This window comes from Ovis aries, chromosome 3, assembly GCF_016772045.2.
Source record: "Ovis aries strain OAR_USU_Benz2616 breed Rambouillet chromosome 3, ARS-UI_Ramb_v3.0, whole genome shotgun sequence".
Classification (NCBI taxonomy): domain Eukaryota; kingdom Metazoa; phylum Chordata; class Mammalia; order Artiodactyla; family Bovidae; genus Ovis; species Ovis aries.
In genome coordinates this window covers 213,132,457-213,158,497 of record NC_056056.1, presented here as the reverse complement: position 1 = coordinate 213,158,497, position 26,041 = coordinate 213,132,457, and the positions used below count along the sequence as shown (strand labels likewise).

Below are 26,041 nucleotides of genomic sequence, written 5' to 3'. Positions count from 1 at the left end.
ACGCTCACATCTGTACATGACTACTGGAAAAACCATAGCTAAACCATACTAAGTCAAGACGCACTGAATTCTCAGAGGCTGTCTAAGGTATGTTCACAATTACTTTACCCCAGATGCAGTTATTTGCTGAAAAAATGACAGAGGTGAAAAAAACGGATATGGTTTTAGTGCCATCATCTTGTACTCTCTTTCCTACTACCTCGAAGACAATCTCAAGGGATGCATTTAGGAAACCTTTCATAAATGTATAGCACTGCGGAAACCATGGAAAGGTAAGTAAACAGTGTCATCAACAAGTATAAATGTGGTTTTAACAAGAAATTACAGGAAGCTCAAATAGAACATTTTCCATTATGTTTTATTGAAAAATAGCTAATTTAAAATATATACATTATTAAAAAAAAAAAACAACAACAACAACCAAAAACACATAGTTCTGGTACAATATTGAATTTTTCACTCACTCTTGCCAAAGTGGCATCTTTATGGTCCCAGATTATTTTGCTTAAGAGGAGGGTCTCTGGTGCCCTCTGGTGCCATTTCTTGAGGCTGCTGTCCAGAAAGGAACAAGGGCCCCTCAGCTTAGGGCTGAGAGAATTAAGGCCGGTTCCTGTCTGACTGGCCTGTGTCTTGTGGCCTTTGCCCCCTGCCCAGGAGAAAGGCAATCTTAGCGGGAGTCTTGACCTCCTGGGGGAAGTGTTCCTCCCTTAACACTCAGCCAAGCCAACAGCAAAAATAAACACTTTCCTTTTTGTCACTGTCTTAAAAACACACAAACAAACAAACAAACAAACAAAACCCCTATCACTATAAACTCCCAAATAATGTGGGAAAATCTCTAAGTAATTCAGGTTGTAATCCAGACCAAAAAAAAAAAAATTTAATTAATCAAAAAACCCGAGTATCAGTTAACAGGACAGCAAAACCCATACATCTTAGAATACAAAAAAAAAGTTGATTCTTCCCCTTGTCTTCATAACAACGGACACCACTACTCTGGACAACTCTGTGCCTATGGTTTCTGGGAGTGGATGACCTTCTCCTTGAATTTCAGGAAGCAGACCTAATCCGGACCTGTGCCATTCCTAAAATGTACTATCAGCATAGCCTAAGTTCGTTCTCTAGACCAAACACTTTGGACTTGAGGTTCCTTAGTTCTCCCTGTATCTTGTGTGCCAGTCGATTGCTGTCACGAACCTCACACAGAATGGCAAGATCCTGGTTTGCCTGGGCGTTGAGTGTGGCCTAGAGATTCAGAAAAAAGAAGTGATTATGGCAGATGCCAGAGGAGAGAAACCTGGCATGAAGCCCCAGCTGTGCCAGCTCCCTTCTCTGATACTCTTAGTTCACAGGGTAGATTCAATGCTTAGTCTGGAGACTCGCTGAGAGAAGGACAATGTAGAGTTAGGGCTGAAAAGGCTCTAGACCATCGCTTCCCCACACGACAGGAGAGGAGCCTGAGTCAGAGGACAACCAACAAGTAACAGTGAGTAAAGAGACCAATATAGACATTATTAGTAAATCTGCTAAAGCACGTAAGGCAGCATCTCTTTGTTTCTGTGTGAACCTGCCTGGCAGAGTGACTGCTCAGGGCGTGTGGATGGACAGTTACATCTCTTTAAGATGACACTGGAGGCACCTCAGATTCTATGTGAAGCTGTGTCTCATAGGGAAGAAGTACTTTCTAACCCAGTTACTCACTTTCCCCATTTGTAAAATAGACAGGTTTTTTTTCTTCTTTTGGCCAGGTCATATGGCTTGTGGGATCTTAGTTCCCCGACCAGGGACTGAACCCAGATTCTGGCAGTGAGAACGCCGAGTCCTAACCACAGGAACCCCAGTAACTCCCCACAGACACGGCTCTTTGAACCCACTCCTTGAGTTAGGAGGGATGAATATTTGTGCTGAGCTGAGTTCAGGTGGAAATACTCTGACATCGTCCTCAGTTGCTTCAGTCTGTCCTGTCTTCCTCTGGCATGCACTGTTTACACTGATTTCAGCGAGATCAGGAGGATGGTGATGCAGCCCAGCCTCCCTCAGAGGGGCCCTTGTGCCCTGCCTGCTCACCCACACCTCCTCTCCCTCCTGGTAATTCAGGATCAATTACCTTATAAAGTATCTGCTCCACGTCTTTTAGTTTTTGCCGGAGAATCTTAATGTCTGTCTTAAAGCCTTCTACCTCTAAGACACGCCGGGTCTCCAAGGCCTCATAGCGCTTAGTCATGGCCTGTAGGCGTCTCCCCATCTTGCTGGTGCGGTCCTATACCCGGGGTACAGGAAGGCCTCTGTGAGCAGAAGGGGCACCCCTAGCCAGCTGCCCAGCCCCCTCCCCGACAGGCAGAGAACCCCACACCTTAAAGATCTCTCTCCTTGCTCCTTCCTCCTCACGAATCCGGGCCAGCTCTTCTTCCAGGGAAATGCACTGCTCTTGGTACATGCTGGACAGCCTTCTCTCTTGTATGAGCTTATCCTTTAGGGACTGTGGGTCAGAAGGAGAGAAAAATTCATCTTTGTTCTTTAATTTGGGTAATTCAAATAGCACTGAGGGAAAGAAAGAAAGGATTTCTAGAAGAGCTAAGTCAGTGAAGGAACAAGACATCACAGAGAACACCTGAAAGCCTACTTCTGGAGGATTCTCTAGCTTTTTTCTTGATGTGTACAGAGTAGGAAATTTGTTTTTTTTCCCTTTATTTTTTAGAAAAATTTTAAAACGAAACAAATATTTTTGGCTCTTGGAAGAGTCAGATTTAATAGAGTTTGGAATTGTACCAAATAAGACATTACAACCTATTTGGGGATACACTTAAGTTTTTCTTTAAAAAGAAAGACACATCAACAGCATTTAAAACACATATTCCACTGAGCAACCAGGATGATCTTGAAAAAGCCCAACCTGGATGTCACTTCCTTCACAGAATCCTTCAAAGACACGACAACGCTCGGAGCTGCGCATCCTCGGCAGGAGCGTGATGGCTGCCCTCCCTCCAGCCCGCGTGCCCACCCCTCACTGCCACGTGCTCCCTCACACCTGCTCTCCCCTGCCTGATGCTCTTCCCAGAGGTCTGCCTGGCAAGCTCCATTCTCCAGGTCTCAGCAAAAATGCCAGACTCCAGACAGTGTCCCAGTGCTTCTCAACAAAAGTAGACCTCCAATAGCAACATACAATCTTTACAGAATCCTTCTAACTCCATAACACCACTGTTTTTCCCCTCCCTAAATTTAATGTATTTTGGCTGCACCAACTGGCTTGTGGGATCTCAGCTCCCTGACCAGGGAATGAACCTGGGTCACGTAGTGAGAGCCCCAAATCTTAACCACTAGGCTACCAGGGAACTCCCAGGACCACTTTCCTATAACCCATACTTGGTTATTTGTTAATGTTTCTGGTCTCTCTCACCTGTTAGAATGTAAATGGCATGAAGACAGACCTGTCTGCTGCCGTACACTGAGAGCCCCGCCCACCACAGGACTTCAACAAATATCTGTTGAATGAATCTATCGATCAGTCAACACTTTAATGTTCTAAATCCCCAAACACAGTAACAAAGAGATACTCTTTGAGACCTATTTCTTGAGATCGTTGCTACAACAGCTTCCTGGACTGGATCTTATATGACAATGATTAGGTTCTTTGAAATTCTCCAAGTTCTTTCAATAACTCCAGAATAAAAAAAAAAATTCTGTAAGATAGAGGAAACTACCTTAATATATTCATTTTGGTTGTGATGACTCTCATGAACTAGCCACATTTTCCCCATTTTCTCTTCTTTCTTCTTACACTGCACCCTGTATTCCTTAATCTTTGACATCAAGTGATCCTTTTCAAGCATCCAGGACTTCTCCTTATTTTGGTTTTCAAATCTGAGTTGCAGAAAGTCTTTGGTGCTCTCGTAGAGCAGCTCCTGGGTGTGGTGGAGACTAGGGAAGAAAGTACAGACGTGGACATGAAGATGCTTCCTTGGTACATGTGACAGTCACTTCAAACACAGCCCCTTTAACAACTGTGTAACATGTAGATTCTGTAAATACCACCAGCGTTTTAAAAACACGCTTCATCTGATCGCCGGCAGTCTTACATGTTTTACTGAACGAAGTATAATGCATCTACATTGGTTCATAGACCAGCCTTTATAGGTATTTTTCTGGGTGCTAATTTCAGGTTATATAGAAGGACTACAGAAATACTAACACACAGCCTAGGCATGGACTTTTCCAAGGCACCAGACTTTACAGTAAACTAAGTCATGGGGTTCTGACTGAAGGTTAACGCAAGTTCTAAACCATCAGCACAGCTTTGCTTCTGCCTGGGCTGAGCTCCCCCGTGAGCTGCCGGGCCAAGCTGCCCCACAGCAGATCCTGTCCTTTTTCTGAGATGGCTTCCTTGGTGGAGGCGCCTCGACGGCCTCAGCCCACGTGGCCCCTCCACTCCCTGAAACTCCCTGAGTGCTTTCACTCTATGCCCTGCGCTGTAGTGCGACACTTCTTAGGCATCATTTATTTTTGCCGGATGCCACAAGGACCCTCAAGGACAGTATCAGCTTCTAGACATACACAGGTACTAGATAGAGTCCTGCTGAGATTTGGGAATAGACAAACGACGTTTCTGTCTTCAAAAAAAAAAAAAATTTCTGAAGAGTTAGCAACTCATCAGTTTAACATCAGCAGCTAGAAATATACTGTATCAAATGATCACACAGCTTGCAAAGGGCATTAAATACCATACTGCAGTTTTCCACTGAACACATACGGTGAGATCCACTTAGTTCTTCTCCTGAGTGAGAGAGTAGACAGAGAAGGGGACAATGACTACATAATGTCAGAGGAGAAACCGTCATCTGATGAATATATTCAGGTACGTGTGTGTCTGTATAAACAGGGAGAGATTGAGTCAGTTCCCACAAGGACTGCTCTTGCTTCCAGCAGGTTATTTTATTCTCTCTGGTGTTATGGCTCAGTTACAAACAGGGGAAGCATGCTCTTGCAAATGTAAAAATGGTCTCAAAGTGACACCTAACAGGCAGCCATTAATGGCCTTGGACTTCCTGCCATTCAACACCCTCAGGATGCCGATCTACTGGAAGGAGCCGATCAAGTGCTCAGATCTGCAGAAGACGCTGAACTAGGAAGGTTATTAATAATCTGACATGTAAAATCATACTTTACTCTGACAATTTAAAAATATTGTTCCCTTAAAAAGAATTCAAATCCAATAGAAACTGGAGATGCTATGCTTAAGCACAAAACAGCAAAAATAATGATGTTGGAAGCAGCAGGGCCTGCCAAGGGCCAGGGGCACCTTCTACCTGCACTGGTCAGTGAGTTCAACCTGAGTATCATGTCTAGTTTAGTGACCACGCTTTAGAATGGAGGAAGACACACTAAAAAAAGTTTGTGAAGCAATAAAAAACCCAACAGGATGAAGATTCCAAGGTGAGAAAGAATATATATACATACTCCAGGAGATCTTCCCAACCCAGGGATTGAAATTGAACGCAGGTCTCCCACATTAGAGGCAGATTCTTTACCATCTGAGCCACCAGGGAAGCCCATATATACACATACACGTGTGTGTGTACATATATATACACATTTTTTTTTTTGGCCACACCACATGGCTTATGGAATCCTAGTTCCCCACCCAGGGATTGAAGCTGGGCCCTTGGCAGGGAAAGCTCTGAGTCCTAACCACTGGACCACCAGGGAATTCCTGTGAAAAAATATTTTAAAATGTAGGATATTTAATGCAGGATAGAGAAAGAAAGATAAAGGTCATCAAGTGTTCAAGAATTATTTATTATGCTCCTGTTCTGCACACAGGAAAAGACCCTGGGGAAGAGACATCATTAAAATGGAAGGTAAAAAGGCCCATCACTGAGTCACGCTGGTCATCACGGGCAATGTGGGGAGACGTGTAAGGAAAAGTGCACCCCTCCCTGGGAAGGTCAGAGAAGGGGTGACTGCACAGCGAGGGGCTGCTGCACCCTGAATGCTGCATGAACCACAGCCTCAGGAGTCCGGCTGAAGAACGAGGTGAGTACAGCCAGAGGAGCAGAGACTGAGGGCCGAGGCTCCCAAGGGCCAAGGCAGCAGGGGACACTCACAGGGAGGAAGCCTGCGGGGCACAAGGGGACCGGCGACAGGAAACCCAGCTTGGTGACAGCAATGATTAAACCAGAACACAGCGTGAGCTGGGAATGAGAGCGCTGAGAATGGACAGGAGAGGCTCCCGGATTCACCGACGATGGGGTTTGGAATCAGAAACTGGAGAGTGAGGAGGTGAAAACGACCCTGAGTGTCCGAACTTGAGAAACTACACGGATGTGATGGCACTGGGCTAAATGGGAAAGAATGGAGCAGCAGGTCTGAGATGGGGAGGGGTGCTTGTCGGGAAAGAGAAAGTTGAGTTTCGGTCGTGGTGAGTTTGAGGTTTTCAAACATACTTTATTGAAGATGTCTCTACAGCCCAGCTCTGGTCACTGCAAGTGGACCAACAGCTGAGGGGGGTGAAATGGGGAGAACCAAGAAAGACAGGTGCTGCGGGAACCAAGGGAGATGGATTTCAAAGAGGGAGTGGTCAGAGGCCCAGACACACAGAAAGACATGAATGAACTCAGTGATGACTTTAGACAGGGCATGCTAAACAAAATAGGGAACAAGAGCAGACTGCAGAAAGCGGGGGACAGGCAGGCAGGAATCGGGTAAAAACAGGAGTACACATAGTTTCCATTTTCTGGTGCAGGTATGTAAAGTCAAACAAGAGAAAAGGACTGTTACGCTGACTTAGATAACCCATCAGTGGAGAGAAGGATATTCCAGGATGGTAAGATCAGACTACAACCCTCAGAGGGGTTGAGGGGAGAGTGTAGAGCCCCCAGTCCTGTAGGAAAAGCATCAGATGAGCACACCAGGGAACTGGGAGAGAGGCGGGGGGTGGGGGGAGATGGGGGTCTGCTGAGACAGTTCCTTCAGCGCCGGGACTCTTGCTGCTACTGGACAGGACTGCCAGCTTGTGGAATCTTAGCTCCCTCACCAGGGATCGAACCTGTGACCTTGGCAGTGAGTGTGACAGTCCTGACCCCTGGACCTTCTAAACCACCTGGGAGACACCTGAAACCTGTCCAGAGTGGCTCGTGAGTACCCACCTTCTGGTGAGCTCTGTGATTCTGTCCCGGCTTCTCTGCTGATGAACCTGCACTTCCTCGACGTGGATCCGCCTCTCCTCCATGAGCCCTGCCACCTGCTCCCGTGAGAGCCGGGTCTGCTCCTCCAGCTGCGCCTGCAGCGCCTCCACCTGGACAGGCCGGAGGGGCGAGGCGTCCACTCCCACTCTACTCCTGCTCGCTTCTCGCCTCTAACAGCGAGCCTCTCTCCAAGAAAACAAAAACCCCACAAACAAAAAAAAACAGACGTGCAGCAGCAAAACAAACAGGAGAAAAACCTCGACTGGACTCCTCTTTACAGCTTACACGTGGTCTCAGGCCACACGAGAGCAGACTCTGTCCACACCAAGCAGAGCACCCACGTCACACCAGAAAGGCTGGACAAGCCCGTCTCCCCTCTCCGAGATGCTCACCTTCTCACCATCTCTCTCTCTGGGCTTTTGGGACTGTCTCCCTTTGGGGACTTCCCAGTTGTGTAGAGAAAGACTCGTGTCTTCATTTTTAAATTTAGAAAGTGCAGCAAAACAAGTATAATGTGATTTCCTTGTCTGAGTCAGGCTGTCTTGACCCCACATGGCGACACTGGCCAAAGGTAGAAACTCCGTTTACATCAACATGCCCTCTGATAAGGACAGGAACTTGAGTGCCGTTACACGAAAAATCAGGGTTGTAGGTGACATATGATGACCAGATGGTGAGAGGGTGACTCATTACTTTCTTAGACTTTGGAATACATGCACCAGACAAATGGATGTACCCCCAAGGTCACCGTTTTGGGACAGACAGCTGCAGCTCTGCGTGTCCCAGGCCAGCTGCACAGGGAGTTCTGACTGTGACGACTCTGGTGGGAGGGCTCGGCCTATGCGCTGAATGAACTGCAGGTTCACACCAGCACTTCTAGAATGGTGCAGTACAGAGTAACGGTTGTAAAGACAGAGCTCTGGGAAATCAGGAAGAACCTCAAATTCCCAATCCCAAGATGCCCAGAGGAAACCTGTGTGCCAGGAGGCATGTGGCACATGCTAATGGGGGCACAGGGCCCGCTCCAGGCCCGTGTGCGGAGCGGCCACGGTCGTACCTGGAGGGCGAGGGTCTGGACGTCTCTCTGATGCAGCCCAGGGCTCACCTCCTTTTCTCTCCCTGCTGATTTCCTCCTGCTGCCTTTAGAATCTAAAACAGAAAACAGTCAAGACCTTCACTTAGCTTTTCTTTGGGCTTTTCAAGCAGCAACATTATCTTTGCAGAGAAGTTTGGTTTTCTTCACATGGAAGAGAAGAAAAAGGACAATGTACAATAGCTACAATGCTCAATTGTGCAAATAGGAATGTTTTAACAGAACTCTGTTAGGATGTCACCTGGCTCTTTCTGAAGAATAAACTACTAAATTTCCCTTTGGAGTTGTATCGAATTTCTTTGTAAAACCTTACTGAATGAAAAAGGGTAATGAATTACAAAAACTAAATCTAAACATTTTAGTTATGATGTATAACCCAATTTTCAATGGACAAAATGATTTTAAAAACAAGCGACACTAAAACTGCACTAAACATAACCTGATGATTTAGGTGACTCAAGAAGCTTATTTATTCTTTTTATTGAGGTATGGTAATTTATAATATTTGTTTCATGTGTACAACAGCAATTCAAAAATTTTATAGATTATACTCTGTCAATACTTATTATAAAGTACTGGCTATATTCCCTGTCCTGTACGATGTATCTTTGTAGCTTATTTATTTTATACATAGTAGTTTGTTCCTCTAAATCCTTTACCCTTATTCTGCCCCTTCTCTTCCTTCACCCTGCTGGTAACCACTAGTATGTTCTCTGCATCTGCGAGTCTGTTTTTGTTCTATGCTCACTAGTTTATTTTTTAAATTCCACATATAAGTGATATCATACAATATTTTTCTGACTTATTTCTTAGCATTATGCCCTCTAAATCCATCCATGTTGCTGCAAATGGCAAGACTTCATTTTTTTTTAATGCCTGAGTAGTATTCCATTCATCTTTTTTAACCATTCATCTCTTGATGAATACTTGGGCTGCTTCCATATCTTGACTATTATAAATAATATTGCTGTGAATACTGGGGTGCATGTTATTTCGAGTTAGAATTTTTGTTTCCTTTCTAAGAGCAGACCTCAAAACTGCTTATCTCCACATGCGTAGTGATGCATTAGCTAGACTTATTGTAGTGAATATTTTGTAGTATATACAAATATCAATTTACTATTTTGCACACTTAAAACTAACGTTATAAAAAAACTAACATTATATGTCAATTATATCTCAATTTTTAAAAATTGCAATTTCCATTAATAAAAGAGAAAAGGATAAGGAGACTGAGGGTGAGAGAATAATTAATAGGCTGTGATTCCACATGTTATCCAAATATATTTTATGACATCACCATAAGCATATTAATTAGATATATTTTTATTCTATTTTATTAAAACATCACAGAAAGGTTTACAAAAAAAAAGCTCAGTAAGATCTGAGACCATCAGCAGCATGATTATGAATATTTATTATCACTGTAGAGTAGGAAAAAATGTCTAATTATTTGCACCATGCTTTTTAATTCTGCATTAATAAGGATTTCTAAAAATACAGTTAGTACCTGCTCTGAGAGCTGAAGACTCATTCTTTTCACGTACTTCTACAGGCTGGACAGTCTTCTGGAGAATGCTGACCTGAAGAAGCAAAAAAAAAAAAAAGTACAGAAATAGTCTTCCTATAAATACAGTATTTCATTTTTTAGCTTTAGTTCTATAGATCAAACATCATTCACAAATTAAACTGGTCAAAACTCATACAATCGTATAAGGATGCCATGCATACGGGAGACCAGAGAAGACAAACTGGATAAAACCCACTAATAAACTGAATACACACTGACTAAAACCAGTGCTGGTGATTTAAATGGAAAAATAAAATTTCAGGGTTATTTGGCAATATCTACCAAAAAAAAAAGAGAAAGTGGTCTTTGACAAGGTCCTTTAGGAAAGTGACAAACACTGAAGCATGCATATATAGATATGTATAAAGATGTTCACTGAAGCACTGTCTATAGAGTGAAAAGTAGAAATCTCAATTATACACATGAATATTTCTATATGAGTAGGGAAAAAGCTTTATCTCTAGGGTACAGAATTATGGGACACTGTCACTTTTCTATTAGATTCCTGAAATCTGTGTTTGTTTTTAATGACCACGCATTACTTTTATAATCGGTGTAAACGAAGACCTAAAAAGAACCTAGTATTGAAACTTGCTCCCACACTAAGTCTGTTCCTGCTGCGCTCTCTAATCTCATCCAAGACACCTCCTCCTCTAAGCTTAAGGTTTCCAAATGGCAGAATGGGGTAAACAATGCTACTTTCCAAAGCTTTTGAAGAAAAAGAATAAAATCACAAACCTGTTTGTAATTGCAGAAAATGCTCTGAAAAAAGCAAACTGAGACCATGGTAGCTAATTCTCCTTTGAGCTTCTTATAGCAAGGATCAAAGTTGTCTGATTATGGACCCCAGCCTGCATTTTGTAAAAGCCTTGTCTACCTTGCTATATAGAGGAGGACTTACTTTGTTGGGAGGCTCCTTATAAAAATAGGTCACTTCTCCAGTGTCTGTTCCCACAAGAGCCAAGAGATTCTGAATCTTCTTCTTGTCTTCTAGCTCCCTGCAGTTCTCATAGAGAATAAGCATACATTGTGTCCAGAGTAAGTAAATGTTTGTTTAAAGGATCTTCCTTCTGACGCATTTATTTTTAAAGCAATGATAACCTCAAGTTAAAATTAAATTGGATTACCCTCCTACACTGTTGGTGGGAATGTAAACTGGTGAAGCCACTATGGAGAGCATTATGGAGGTTCCTTAAAGAAACTAAAAATAAAGCTACCATATGACCCTGCAATCCCACTCCTGTGCATATATTCGGAAAAGATGAAAACTATCTAATGCAAAATGATACATGCACCCCAATGTTCACAGAAACACTATTTATAATAGTCAAAACATGGAAGCAACCTAAGTGTTCACCAGCGGGTGAATGGATAAAGAAGATGTACTATACACACAGGGCTTCCCTGATAGCTCAGTTGGTGAAGAATCCACCTGCAATGTAGGAGACCCCAGTTCGATTCTTGGGTTGGGAAGACCTGCTGGAGAAGGAATAGACTACCCACTCCAGTACTCTTGGGTTTCCCTTGTGGCTCAGCTGGCAAAGATTCTGCCTGCAATGCAGGAGATCTGGGTTTGATCCCTGGGTTGGCAAGATCGCCCGGAGAAGGGAATACTCCAGTAATATACTCCAGAATACTCCAGTATTCTGGCCTGGAGAATTCCATGGACTGTAGGCCATGGGGTCACAAAGAGTCAGACCTGACTGAGCGACTTTCACTTCACTTTACTTCACTACACACACACAATGGGATGTTACTGTCATAAAGAAAGAATGAAATAATGCTATTTGTGGCAACATGGATCGACCTAGAGATTATTACACTAAGTAAAGTCACACAAAGACAAATATCATGGTATCACTCGTGTAGAATCTAAAAAAATGTTATAAATAAACTTGTTTACAAAACAGAAACAGACTAATAGATGTAGAAAAAAACTTATGGTTACCAAAGGGGAAGGGGAGGGATAAACTGGGAGTTTGGATTAACATGTACACACCACTAGATATAAAGTAGATGGTCCTATTGTATGTACAGGAAACTCTACTCAATATCCTGTAATAACTTACCTGGGGAAAAAAATCTGAAAAGTAAATATATTTGTATACATATATGTATATTTATAGGTATATACACATACCTATGCATAACTGAATCACTTTGCTGTACGCCTGAAACATTGAAAATCAAAAATGTCAACAGAGAGGAGAGAGCATCAGCAATAGGCTCCAAAAAATTAACTAAACTAAATTAAATTAAATAGGATTTATCTAGACTTCAGCTCTAATTTTAAGAGCATCAGGTATTTAGATTCAGGAATTCAGAGAACCCAGCAGGAAATAACCTCAATCAGTTGGTTGACGAGCGTGAAGGCAGACACCACGGTGTACTGTTCAAATCTGCCTCTTCAGCTACGTGGGAGCTGACAGTTCACAGCTGGATCTCTCTCCAGGCCCGCTCTGAGTCCAGGCAGCCTGTCTCACCAACTGTCTGCTCAAGGAGCAGCCTGTACCCGGGGCCTGGCTACTGAGGGGTGCGAAGCCCAGTCCTCTCACCTCGCTTCAGGATCTGAGGACCATCCTAGAAGGGCACCCGGTGGCAGGGGCTGAGGCCTGCTGTCACTGAATCACCACTTAGCCTCTGCCCACTCAGACTCTCCCGAGTGCCCCCTAGTGGTTTACTCCTGAGCACACTCCCCGCAAACCTCCTGCAAGCAAATCTCCATTGCGGAGTTCATTTTCCAGGAAACTAACCCCAGACAGTTGATACCACAAATGGACCAAGGAAGCAAACTTTAAGAGAGATGTCAGGGACTTCCCTGCTGGTCCAGTGGTTAAGACTTTGCCTTCCAATGCAAGGGGACCAGGTTTGATCCCTGGTCAGGGAGCTAAATCCCACATACTTTGCAGCCAAAACACTAAAACATAAAGCAGAAGAAATATTGTAACATGTTATAAATTCAATAAAGGCTTTATTAAAAGATCTTTAAAAAACACAGTGAGATTTCAGAGCCTGGAAGTGCAGACCTGTTAAAGGGTTCTTAGGAGCAAGACAGGTGAGTGGTCAACAGGGGAGAGCCCAAACAATCAAATAAAAGTAAAGGCAGGAGGAGGGTTGGGCTGCATTCTATACAAACTCACAATCTCTGCCCCATTTCCCACACCCCAGCCAGCTGTCAAGACTACTAAATAAGAAGCTGACTCTCCGAGAGGTAAGACTTGGTGAGGCCTCAGCCAGGGTCCATGGTCACGATCACTCAGCCCTTCCTCCAAGGGCCCGCGGCCATTTATTCCAGTAACTGTGCACCGTGGGGAAGCGCTGCTGGACAATCTGAGCTGACTTTGACACCTAGTGAAATCAAGCATTATCTGGGGCATACAGGGACCAGGTAATAAACAGAATTTTGGTTCCGGTCCAGCTCAAAGTGGGTCCACTGGATCCAAACCCAGTCAGGGGTCATTTCCCCATCTGCAGATGTATAACTGAAATGAACATAATTGGCAATTGGCAAAATCTCCAAATTGTTTTCTTGGTTTCTGTGTTAAAGCAAGTGGAAGCCTCTGAAACTGCCTCTCTGCACCCCAGCTACAATGGTACGGGTGAGGGTCCCATCAAATCCCCATTAATTCACAAGTATGATCCTGCAAAACCAGACAGGCAACAACGCACTGCTACCAAGTAGGTGCAAGTCCGTGACTGTGCCAGCTGCAGTAGCGTTTTTGCTAGAGCAGAGAGCCTGGTCTGAGGTACACAGCATGTGGCTATGGTTAAGCAAATGTGCTCGCTTCCACGAGCAACAGGACCGAGCAGTTCTCGTTCAGGTGACGTGAACAAGAGGATACTTCTACAGGCTTTCTGAGGACCGTTAGCTCTTCTGTTCAATATCAAGTTTGTCCAAAGGGACCTGGATCTGTTCACTACTGAGCTGTCAAGTTCAACCATATGGGACAAACAAGAAGTTCAAGTGAGTTAGAACCCTTAAGTGTACTCCAAAGGGTTGGAGGTAAACCCTACATAGCTGTCAGCGAAGTTTCAGGGGTCTGATCGAGGCATGTCAGGCCACTCCCTTCAAAATGAAGGACAGATTATTGTACCTCATGCCTACCACCACCAAGGACTCATAATGCCAGAGAAATTGCTCAGTGTCTGAAGGCAACATGTCCTTTCTCTGGGACACTGCGCTGACCCATGTAACAGGTGTCATGGAAGGTGACACGGGACATTGCGCTGATGCTTGTAACAGGTGACATGGAAGGTGACACGGGACACTGCGCTGATGCTTGTAACAGGTGACATGGAAGGTGACAAGGAACACTGCACTGATCCGTGGAACAGGTGCCGTGGAAGGTGACACGGGACACTGCACTGATGCTTGTAACAGGTGACATGGAAGGTGACAAGGAACACTGAACTGACCCGTGGAACAGGTGCCGTGGAAGGTGACACGGGACACTGCGCTGACCCATGTAACAGGTGTCATGGAAGGTGACATGGGACACTGCACTGACCCGTGGAGCAGGTGCCATGGGAGGTGACACGGGACACTGCGCTGACCCGTGCAGCAGGTGATGTGGAAGGTGACAAGGAACACTGCACTGACCCGTGGAACAGGTGCCGTGGAAGGTGACACGGGACACTGCGCTGACCTGTGTAACAGGTGCCGTGGAAGGTGACACGGGACACTGCGCTGACCCGTGTAACAGGTGCCGTGGAAGGTGACACGGGACACTGCAATGACCCGTGGAGCAGGTGTTGTGGAAGGTGACCTTTCCTCATGGCCCAGAACTGAAAGGAAGTGCTGCATTAGGTCAAGGCTGAAACTATTAAGGAGATTGACCCAGGAATCAAAAACCTCCCAACAAAGAAACACCCTGGACCTGATGGCTTCCGTGGTGAATTCCACTGAACACTTAAAGCAGGACTAACAGCAATCGTCCTCAAACTTTTCCAAAAACTGAAGAGGAAGCAACAGTAATTTTCACTTTCTATGAGGCCAGCACTCCCGTGACACAAAAGCTGGACAGACACTACACGAAAACCACTACAGACCTTACAGACATCGATACAAAAATCCTCCACAGAACATTAAAAAACCTGCATTCAGCAGCATATTAAAAGGATACACCACAATTAAGCGGAATTTATTCCTGGAATACAAGCAAGGTTCAACATATGAAAGCTGATCAAAGTAATACATCACACTGACATAATGAAGGAGGAAAACACGCGATCATCATCTGATACAGAAAAAGCATCTGACAACATTCAACACCTTTTTTAGATAAAAACACTCAACAAATTAAGAAGAGCAGGAAACAACCTCTGCACAATAAAAGCCACAAATGAAAAACCCACGGCTAAAGTCACACTCAATGGTGAAAACCTGCAAATTCTCTACTAAGATCAAGAACAAGACAAGGCTGCCCATTGTGCAACTTCTAGTTAACTTAGTACTGAAGTCCTAGCCAGACCAAGTAGGCAAGAAAAAGAAAAGACACTCAAGTTGGAAAGCAAGAAATAAAATAATCCTTATTCACAGATGACATGATCTTATACTCCGAAAACCCTGAGGGTGCCACAAAATTTTTTTTTTAATTTGAAAAATTGTTAGAACTAGTAAAGGAGCATAACAGAAATCCAACATGCATTTCTGTACACTGACTGAAAAATCTGAAAAGAAAATTAGGAAAAGAATTTGATGCTCAACAGCATCAAAAAGAAGTTTCAGGAATTAACCAAGGAAAGGAAAGACTTGTATACTGAAAACACTCCTGAAAGAAATTAAAGATGAAATAAACAAATGGAAAGATATCCTGTGTCCATGGATTGGAACACATAATATTAAGATGTCAACATTGCTCAGAGCAATCTACAGATTTCATGCAAGTCCTATAAAAATCCTCTGTGTGGGATGATGAGAACGTTCTGGAGATGGACAGTGGTGTGGCTTGCATGATGACATGCGTGCACGTCACGATACTGAACTATACACTTAAAAATGATTAAAAGAGTAAATTTTAGGTTAAGTGTATTTTACCGGAATTAAAAAGAACTGCACTGTAGTGGGTGTCCCGGCACACTGCTCAGATGCCCGTCACCCAGGGGCTCGGTCCTTCTCCAGCAACTGCCCTGGGCTGAAGGGGGCTGCCTCTCCCAAGTTTATATCCCTCCCTGGTGGGAGCTGCGTCCAATGGCGGATCGCTCCCTGTGGGGCTGACTAAGACCTCTGTCCCTTGGTGGACTCTGGTGGTGGTGGTTTAGTCACTTAGTTGTGTCAACTCTTGCAAACCCATGGACTGTAGCCCACCATGCTCCACTGTTCATGGCATTTCCCAGGCAAGAATACTGGAGTGGGTTGCCGTTTTCTTCTCCAGGGGATCTTCCCAACCCAGGGATCAAAACTGTGTCTCCTGCACTAGGTGGATGCTTTACCACTGAACCACCAGGAAGTCCTTGGTCGACTCCATCGTAATTCAAATTCTCCCTCAACCCAAATCTGCTCAGAGCTGCTCCCCTTAAGAGTCTCCCTACTGACCATTGTGCAGGCAAACCCCTATCTCAGAGCCTGCTCCCTGGGAACGCGGCCAAGAGGAGGACCATGAAGAAATGCATCTCGTTCCCTGCAGTTTAGAAACATGCCCCTGGCGTCTCCTTCCCCCCGTTAGTACCTGATTCTTAGGCGGTCATTTTCTGAGTAGAGGCGTAGGACGTGCTCTCGCTCCTGGAAGAGGCAGACCTGCATGTCACTCAGAGCTTTCTGCAGCTCAGCAATCTCTTCCTCCCGCTGCTGCAAATCCCATTCCAGTTTATGCTGGTGGGGAAAAAAAAGGCAGCTGACAAGACTTGGGGCTTCAGAGGAGCAGCTCTTATTGCATGCAGTGGTGTCAGTTCATGTAGAAATATTACAAAGTGGACAGTTTCAGCAATGCAGGCTCCAAACGACCACAGGCTGCGTACAGATGAGTTTAAACCCACAAGGTGAATGACATCAGAGCTCTCCCATCACCTCCTCTTATAGACGAGAGAACCCAGGACACCACATGATCCACCTGCTCTAGCCACTCATTTTTTTGGCTACAACGTGCAGCTTGCAGGATCTCAGCTTGCTGACCAGGGATCGAACCAGTGCCCCCTGCAGTGGAAGCTCGAAGTTCTAACCAGTGGAACACCAGGGAATTTCCAAGTCACACTCTAACGCTTTTTATGTAATACTCATTATAAAACTCTGGAAAACAAAGATGAAAGGTGTGACTCCTGCTTACAGAGCAGGAGGAACTGTGTGGGGAGACAGACATGCAAATAATTAAAATGAAAGAATGACTGAATGGAGCACACATGGGGGAAGGGTAAGCTGGCACAGGAAGAATCTCTGAGAGCTGCTGGGGGATCAGAGACCACCAGAGAGCTGAAGCTTGAGAGGAAGACAGGGGGAGGAAGGCAGTGCTCTCGGGAAAGAGCTGGAAATGCAAGGACCTCAGTATCACTGATGGCTCAAACAGTAAAGAACCTGCCTGTAATACAGGAGACCCAGGTTTGATCTCTACGTTGGGAAAATCCCCTGGAGAAGGGAACAGCTACCTACTCCATTATTCTTAAAAACAGGCTTCCCTGGTCGTTCATATGGTACAGAATCTGACTCCAATGCGGGAGATCTAGGTTTGATCCCTGGGTCAGGAAGATCCCCTGGAGAAGGGAATGGCAACCCACTCCAGTATTCTTGCCTGGAGAATCCCATGGACAGAGGAGCCTGGTGGGCTACAGTGCATGGAGTCGCAGAGTCAGACACGACTGAGGGACTAACACACAGCATCACTGGAGCGGAAAGTGAGAGGTCGATGGAGCAGTGTGACCCGAGGGGCTGGATCCTAGGAACTGTTCAGGATGAACAGGAGTTTGAGAGTGTGGCATGAGAGTCTGGGATGAAACAGGAGCTTGGACAGTGTGGCAGCAACGATGACGAGGTGGCTGGAAGGGACTGAGCAATGTCTGGGAGGCAGGATTAGTGGGTGTCAGCAAGTGACTGGAGGGAGGCTGGGCAGAACCACAGGCACTGGCACCATCACGAAGAAGAAAGAAGCATTAAGAGACAGGAGTGTTCAGATATGGACACAGCACCATGGAGCTCAGCAGGAGGAGGAGTCAGCCCTAGTTACCTCGGTGTCATTGTCCCACTGAAAGAGGAAACAGACAGAACAGGCTCCATCCTGAAAGCAGGACTCCATCTGGGGCTGGACTGTGGACTTTGAGCTATATGCCCAGTATCTATGGAAACAACATACCAACTGGAAAACCAGACCCCCCAGATGGAAAAGCCCCAGGGCTTTTACAGCTAGTACCTAGACTCTTCGTGGCCTAAAAGAATACTCTAATTATCTGTGTAACCAAATAGAATCATAAATTCTATTATGCTTATTGGGGTATGACCACAGGCCTATTGATAATTGTCCACGGTTAACTACCTAGGCTTAAGGCATATGAATCACAGGTTAACTTTGATTATATCTTTCTTTTCTTTTGTTCAGACTAGCTTCAGAGAATTTGGGGAGGGGCATTTGAGCACAGACACTTAGGGTATATAAGGTTTCCACAAAAACTGGTTGGGGTCCTTGGCTAAGAGGAGACTCTGCCTTGGGCCCGCCGGTGTAATAAACTGCACTCGACTCTCTGCATTGTCCTTCTGAGCGAGTTTGTTTCCCAGAACTCATGGCTACAACACTATAGGCAGGAGGACAGCACGTGGACAAAATGAGATCACTTACGGTAGAATCAAAAGAACTTTGACATTTAAGGCTAAGGAAGGAGAGGCCATTCTTGCCTTCTGAGTGGCCCATACTCATCTGTGGAGTTTCCCTCTAAATAAATCTACCTCTTGAGTCTCATTTTGTCCCTCACTGAATTTGTCTGCAATGAGACACCAAGAACCTGAGTTTTTCTAAGCCCTGAGACCAGAGACCAAAATCCCCTGCAGGTGGGAGAAGTTAGCAGTTAATGTATTGTATGCTAACAGTATGCGGCCCACAAGTACACAGACCCCAGACAGGTTGGAACTAGCAGGGGGATGCTGCTGACTCCTGATGACCTCACTGCCAGCCAATCAGATGAATGTCCATGAGCTGGCCACGCCTTCTCTGAACCATTATGATATAACTTCTCACTACCTTCTCCACACGGACACAGTTTTGAGGGCACTTCCTCTCCCCCACCCCCCCCCCCGCCCCCGCCCACCACCACCTACAAAAAGAAAAGAATTAGGAAAGAACGTTGTTAATGAAGACTGAGAACTGGTAAGAGAGGCGAGCCAGACACTGGGAAAGAAAAATGACTCTGGAATCAAGACGGAAGCAGACCTCTCAGAGGAGGGCAACAGGGAACAAAGTGCAGAGGTCACAGAGAGGTCACTGAGGCAACAGGTTCTGGAGCCATGGGAGGAGCAGCTGAGGACCGGACCCAGCTGCAGTCAAGGAGTCACTGAGCAGGTGACCGAGTCAAACTATTCTGGAAGGCTGGCTGGGAAAGAAAGCCACCCCTGCCCCCAGAGAAGAGTTAGGGAAGCTTGGCTAGAGGGGGGCCTTTCTCTTTCACTGGGAAAGACATGAGTCTACCTGTATACTGAGGAGGAAAAGCCAATGTCAAGAAGAGGTTAAAGACAGAAGACAAAGGGGGAGGTCCCTGGTGGCCCAGTGGTTAGGATTTGGGGCTTTCACAGCCACGGCCTGGGTTTAATTCCTGGTTCCAAAACTGAGATCCTGCAAGCTGCGTGGCATGGCCAAAACATTAACAGAAACTGCTGGATCTGTTCAGCCTCACTGTGCTCCCTGGAGCAGTGAGGAGGAGGGGACGGATATGGGTGCAGGTGACTCAGCATGGTCAGGTGGAAAGTGAGGCTGCCAGAGGAGAGAGGGGCCTGTGGGCCAAAGGGGAGCAGGGAAGGCAGGGCCCGGGCCTGGAGGGGTGGGGGCCGGAACCGGAGTCTACCACCGGGGGGTAAAACTTCCATGTGGTGTCTGAGGACACCATGATTTGTTTCCTGTGAATTTATCCTGCAATGACTTTTCTAGGAAGGCGGTTCTCAACTGGGTGGTGGGGGAGGTGGGGTTTGCCTAAGCCCCCAGGAGAACTCTGGTGATGTCTGGTGGCATTGCTGACTATCACCATTTGGGAATGGGGGTGGGGGCTACTGGTATCCAGCGAGCAGAGGCCAGGGATGCTGGTACACGTCCTTTGTGCACAGGACATTCTATATGACAAGAATTGGCCAGCCCTCACCGTGGATAAGGCCATGGTCGAGAGGCCCTGATCCAGGACAAAGGTGGTGGACAGGGGTAAGCCACAGGGCGAGCTGCTGCCAGCAAGGGGCACAGACCAGCAGGGCCATATGCAGGCAGTGCAGCGACTCCTAGAGTGAGGCCAAGGGGGTGCCGTTTAGAGAGGGACAGGGCGGCCAGAAGCTGACACACAGCACTTAGTAAACTGAGAAGTCAGGGAGTTGTGGAGGTGACACTGGAGCAAAGTCAGGCGTGAGGGGGAGAAAGAACCAGAGGCACAAGAAGGCTGAGAGGAAGAGACAGAGCAGTCTGGGGCATCCTGGTCCAGCGAGGCACTCGGGAGGAGGGCAGCTCGGCAAGGTGGGCGGGACCTACAGGGAACACGGACGCGTGTGCTCGGACGCCAGCTGGCACTCGCGGGTGTTCCCAGCACTGGATGGGCTCGCCCAGACTCCAGGACGGCCACACCGGGTCCTCCTTACCTGCCCCTCGCACGCCTCCCTGTACAGCTCCAGCTTCTTCAACAACTCCTCGCTCTCTGCCTCACACTCAGACATCTTCTTCTGATAATACTCCAGAAGCTCCTGAGAGGGGCAGAGGACAGCCAGGCGATCCTCCACGGAAGGCAGGGGCGTCGACTGTACCGAATCGGAGAAGGACACACCCTTCCACCTGGTGGGGCTGCTGAAGCTGCCAGCAGCCTCATGCTTGTGGACAGCTGCAGGCCTGTGTGAGACGGGGAAGGACACATTCATAAAACTGTCTGAAAGTCTATGAGATGTTACAATTCCTCAAATTAAAAATAAGGCTTGCTGCTGCTGCTAAGTCGCTTCAGTCATGTCCGACTCTGTGCGACCCCATAAACCAGGCTCCCCCGTCCCTGGGATTCTCCAGGCAAGAACACTGGAGTGGGTTGCCATTTCCTTCTCCAATGCATGAAAGTGAAAAGTGAAAGTGAAGTCGCTCAGTCGTGTCCGACTCTTAGCGACCCCGAGGCCTGCAGCCTACCAGGCTCCTCCACCCATGGGATTTTCCAGGCGAGAGTACTGGAGTGGGGTGCCATTATGTGCTCATAATGAAGGTGCTCACAAACCTGAGAGTTTGTTTGATGTTACAGGTTTGTGAATAATCAATCTTATGAACTGCTCTCCAGGTAATAAAGGCTTAAAGCTGGATTCAAAATACAAGTCAGACAATAAAAAGAGTACATTTAAAAGAAAAAAAGGAATATCAACTAAGTAAGGCCAGAGAGTGACAGAAAATTTGATACTATTAAGAATACAGCAACAGGAACACTTATATGCTGTTGGTGGAGTGTAATCTGGTTAAACTACAGAAAGTAAATTGGTTAAATCTAGTAAAATGCAATTCTCTTGTCTACACATACATTACGGGCAGCACTTTTAATAGATGAGCATCACGAAAAAAATACTACTTTATAAATCATTAAAAGCTCTTGACAGAACTACTACTGAGTTTCATGTTTTAAAAAGCTGTTGCCTTCTGACACCTCTGGGAAATAGGTTAATGGATAAACTAACTAAAGGGTGTTTCTGAAGTTCTAAAAACTGGAGTGTGTTGATGACGGGGAGGGCAGTGAAGAGGAGGTGTCAGGCAGGCTGACCGAGAGCCAGAGTCCAGTCTCCTGTTTCTGTCTGTTTCTTGTTTCCCCTGTAATCGAGGCCCACTCAAACTGCCTGGATTCTGGTATTAACACTTACCACGTCCCAGTTTTTAACCTAAATTCCACATAACAAGAATAGAGAAGTGAGGTCTAACATAGTTCAAATCCAGAGTTGGGAAGTTCTCTTCCAAAACCCTTCTAGTTCCTCAGCCAGTGGGCACTGAGGTGCCAGAAGACTAGGTTCTTTATCTCAACAACTCAAAAATAAGCAAATGTCTTACTTTCTGCAGACAGGGGACTGCGACGGGGTAAAGTTCATGCTGTCCTTTCACACCTGTCAAATACACAAAAGATCCAGAACAAGGGATCAGGAACAGAAAAAACAGTACAGGATGTGCAAACCGGTCCACCCAACATGATCAGAATGTGATGGTTTAGAATGCAGTATTACTGGGGCAGTTCCAAATCATGGGATTTTATTCAGGCATTCTTCCTCATCATTGTTTTTAAATACAATCAGACTGACATTTAACATTTCAATGGCAAGCACACAAAAGAAGAGCCCTGGTATGAAAGTTTTCTGCGAAGAATTTACATGCAAAACAAACTGACAATTCTGTGAAATAATAGCAGAGGGAGATACAGAAAACTTTGTAATAACCAAGAGAAATTAAGTGGAAATTCAGGCAGAGGACTCAACATGCTAAATTTAAATACAAAGGCACTGATGTTATCTTTATTTGGCGTGCTGCATCTATTGTTTTATCTTTAAAAAGTTCATGCACAACTTCCATTTCAATTGATAATACCGATCAAACTTAATTGGATAATTACAATATTGGGATGGTTTCTGCCATACATCAACATGAACCAGCCATAGGTATACATGTGTCCCCCTAATCCTGAACCCCCCTCTCACCTCCCTCCCCACCCCGTCCCTCTAGGTTGTCCCAGAGCACCGGTTTTGGGTGCCCTGCTTCACGCACGGAACTCACACAGGTCATCTATTTTACATATGGTAATATATGTGTCTCAGTTATTCTCTCAAATCATCCCCCCCTCGCCTTCTCCCACGGAGCCCAAAAGTATATTCTTTATGTCTGTGTCTCCATTGCTGTCCTCCGTGTAGGACTGTCGGCACCATCTTTCTACACAGATTAATCTCGTCAGGAAGATAAACTCCACTGTCAAAGAGGGAATACCATGTTATGTGAAGGAGAGAGGGGGAAAGGGAAGATGGGGCATGGGAGGGGTTCTTCGTAAACTTGGCTTTGGGGAAAGCTTTCTAGTCAAGCCTGCTGTCACTCCACTGTGACTGTGAGCAGGCGAGAGGTGACGTAACAGTCTATCCCAGTGCTCTTCTGCTTGGTAAATGTCTGCCTACAATCTTCAGTCCCTTGGGAGGAATTCTGTGAAAAGGAGTGAAAGCACGCACCACTTTGGTTAATTCCAGGCGTCATTTTCCTGCTCACAACCCCGTGTTCTCCCCCTCCTCCCCCCACCTCCTTCAGCTTTCCTGCACTTGGCCTCCAGGACACCACGTGCTCCTCATTGCCCTCTCTCCTCACTGGCCACTGACCTTCAGTCCCTTCTAGTTCTCATCTCATCCTTACTGCCTTGGCGACCTCATGAAGCCTTGTGGCTTTAAACAGTAGGAACACACCAGCGGTTCTCAAATGCAGCCTCCATTCCTGAGCGCTCTCAAGACACTCATGCACCTCTGCCTGAGCAGGTCTCTCAAGCTTAACATGCCCCAAACTGAGCCCCCCAACACAGACCTCCCACCACCAAACTTGCCCCCTCAGGAGGTATGATCCACATTCCAAAGAATTCACTCATTTCAATGTACAGCTCAATGAGTTTAGTAGTCACAGACATGTGCAACCATCACCATCAGCAGCTTTAGAACATCTTCAGCACTTCAAGAAGAAACCCAGGTAACCTTCAGCTCTCCCCTACGTTCCACTCCACTGCAGCCCTAAGCAAGCACCAATCTACTTCCTGTCTCCACATAGCTTACTGTTGTGGACTTGCATGTCCGTGGAATCATATGGTATGTAGTCTTTCTGACTAGCTTCTTTTATTTCGCCTAATGTTTTTAAGGCTCCTCTATGTTGCAACACTCCATTCCTGTCTTATGTATCTGGGTGGCATCTGAAATGCCACTGTCCTCAAATCAGTGAAGAGCAAGTGGAGCTTTCTAAGAACTTCTAACAACTTGCAACCTCTCACCTCCCTCTCTTCCTTCCTCCTTTCTGACCTAGTGTACATCTACAAAAAGTTGTCTACACTCATGTCTCATTCAGCTTTATAACCTCGCCTCTGCTACGATATCCGAACTGAAGTGGCCCTTCTTCATCAGCAGACATCCTCATTCATAATAAGTCCAGCCGTTCTTTCGATCCGTCCTTCTCCATTCAGCAAGTGCCTTGACTGCGTGCCTGACGATGTTAACCTCCTTTTTAAAATATTGCTTTGTGGTGGAGAGCACAGGCTCTGAAATCTAGCAGACTTGGGTTTGAGCCAAAGTTCTGTCCCCTATTAGCTGTGTGGCCTTGAGGAAGTTTTTACTTAAACTCTTTAAACTTCAGTTACTCATTAGAAAATTGGGATAATGATAGCATGTATGTCACAGGCTGGTGTAAGGATTAAATGAATAAAAGAGCAGAGCACATGTCCAGCACATTAAAGCACTCAATAAATGCAGACAATTACTGTTTTCACTGAAAATTTTACTGCCTTCGTTCAAAAAGTTTTGTCTTCAACTTTCTTTACTACTTCCTCTCTCTATTTCTTTGGGAACATTATTCCCACTTCTTTTCTGATGATTACCTAACACGACCTGGAAAAGAGTAACTTACAATGACTTCTAGAATGAATAAATGAGATCTTTCAATTTCTTGACTTGAATTTCCAATTATGTAACATTTTCATCTATATATGTCCCACTGGAGCTTGAAATGTTTAACTTAGAAAAAGTCAGAATGAAGCAGCTCACTGCTGGGTCATGAACCCAGAAGTGTGGTCATAACTGACCAATGAAATTCCTTAATATTAAAAAAAAATCATTTAAGCCACATATTTCTTAGCATCTTAAAGCTAATGCTTCCCAAACCAAATACATCATCTTTGTCATCCAAACATGCTCCTTCTAACCTTCCTATTTCAGTTACCAATTCAACATCTTTCAAGCAACCTGGATTTGAAAATTTAATCATTTCATTACTCCTTCCCTTGACCCTCTTCTGATGACATGTGTTACTTAGGGATCCTCCATGTCTTCTTACCTAACCTACTACAATGACTTAACTGTTCTACCCAACCCCCAACCCGACTAAAAAGCCGTTAAGATTCATCGGTGTTTCTCATAGTCTAATGCTCTAAATCAAACTCTGCCTAGCCCTCAAGGCTTTTAAATGTACGGCCCAAACCTACCTCTCCCGCCTTGTTTTCCTCCACTCCCCTAATGTACTCCGGCGTCCATGTCTTTGTTCAGGAGCTTCCCTCCAGCTGGCCCACAGTTCCCTCCACTCATAATCTCACTTAATGAAATCAATCTGCACACGATAAACTCAAGTGCCGCCTCCTCCATCTCTTTCCTGAGTCAATCCATTCCAAAGGAACTAGCTGCAGAGGAAGCGCACTTGTCATTCTCTAGGAGGGGACGCAATAGAGTTCTCTGGGGCTCCCAACTCTCCCACGACCGTGTGTACTACCTGCAGATGGGAGTATCGTCCTGTCTCCTGAAAGAACTTGGCCCTTCCCTTGTTTATAACACAAATTACAGCGTTTCAGCCAGCTTCTACCCATTCCTATGATATCTTTATTTGGGTTTACAATTTCTATTGCTTGTCTACTTACAACTAAAATCTGTTTAGCACTTGGACATCTATTACTTTAACCCCACAACTCTGTGAAGGATCTTATCCCTCAACTTCACAAATGAGGAACGTGAGGCTGAGCCCGGCGGAGACGATGAGGGAACTCCAGGAGCTTACATTCCGTACTCCTTTCTTCACTTCGTCCTGTTTTGACCCCCCGGACACCAAAGCCCCCATCCTCCCGTGCTGTCTAACCTCCCCCTAAAGATGTTAACTGTCCGTTACGGCCCGGGCCTCCCGACGAGCCCTCTCAGGCTCCCACCCCTTCCCTCCGCACTGCTCACACAGTTAGTACCCCCGCCCCGGGCACAGTCCAGTCCCTCTTTTCTTCCCCAGACCCCTTTTCTGACCTCCCACTCCTGGAACCCGGAACTCTACTCACCCTGTCTGGTGCTGCAGACGCCAAGAGCCCAACAGAAAAACACTC

At 45.7% G+C, this 26,041-nt stretch overlaps 1 protein-coding gene across 3 annotated transcripts; it reads right to left on the bottom strand.

Moving 5' to 3' along the window:
* Window positions 1-337: 337 nt before the first annotated feature.
* Window positions 338-26,041, bottom strand: CCDC77 (coiled-coil domain containing 77). Of its 3 annotated transcripts, none has more exons than XM_060414264.1 (13): window positions 25,965-26,041; window positions 25,169-25,360; window positions 22,015-22,067; window positions 20,592-20,835; window positions 16,513-16,655; window positions 10,746-10,842; window positions 9,785-9,857; window positions 8,239-8,330; window positions 7,143-7,291; window positions 3,702-3,918; window positions 2,354-2,479; window positions 2,108-2,260; window positions 338-1,245 (listed from the first exon to the last, which is right to left on the bottom strand). In XM_060414264.1, exons 3-13 carry the CDS (start codon window positions 22,050-22,052, stop codon window positions 1,099-1,101), a joined length of 1,479 nt encoding a protein of 492 aa, XP_060270247.1. In that variant the 5' UTR covers window positions 22,053-22,067; window positions 25,169-25,360; window positions 25,965-26,041; the 3' UTR covers window positions 338-1,098. The 3 variants fall into 3 exon arrangements, with proteins under 3 accessions (XP_060270247.1, XP_042103606.1, XP_012030967.1); XM_042247672.2 differs by having other exon boundaries at window positions 25,997-26,041; XM_012175577.4 differs by lacking the exon at window positions 25,169-25,360 and having other exon boundaries at window positions 25,997-26,041.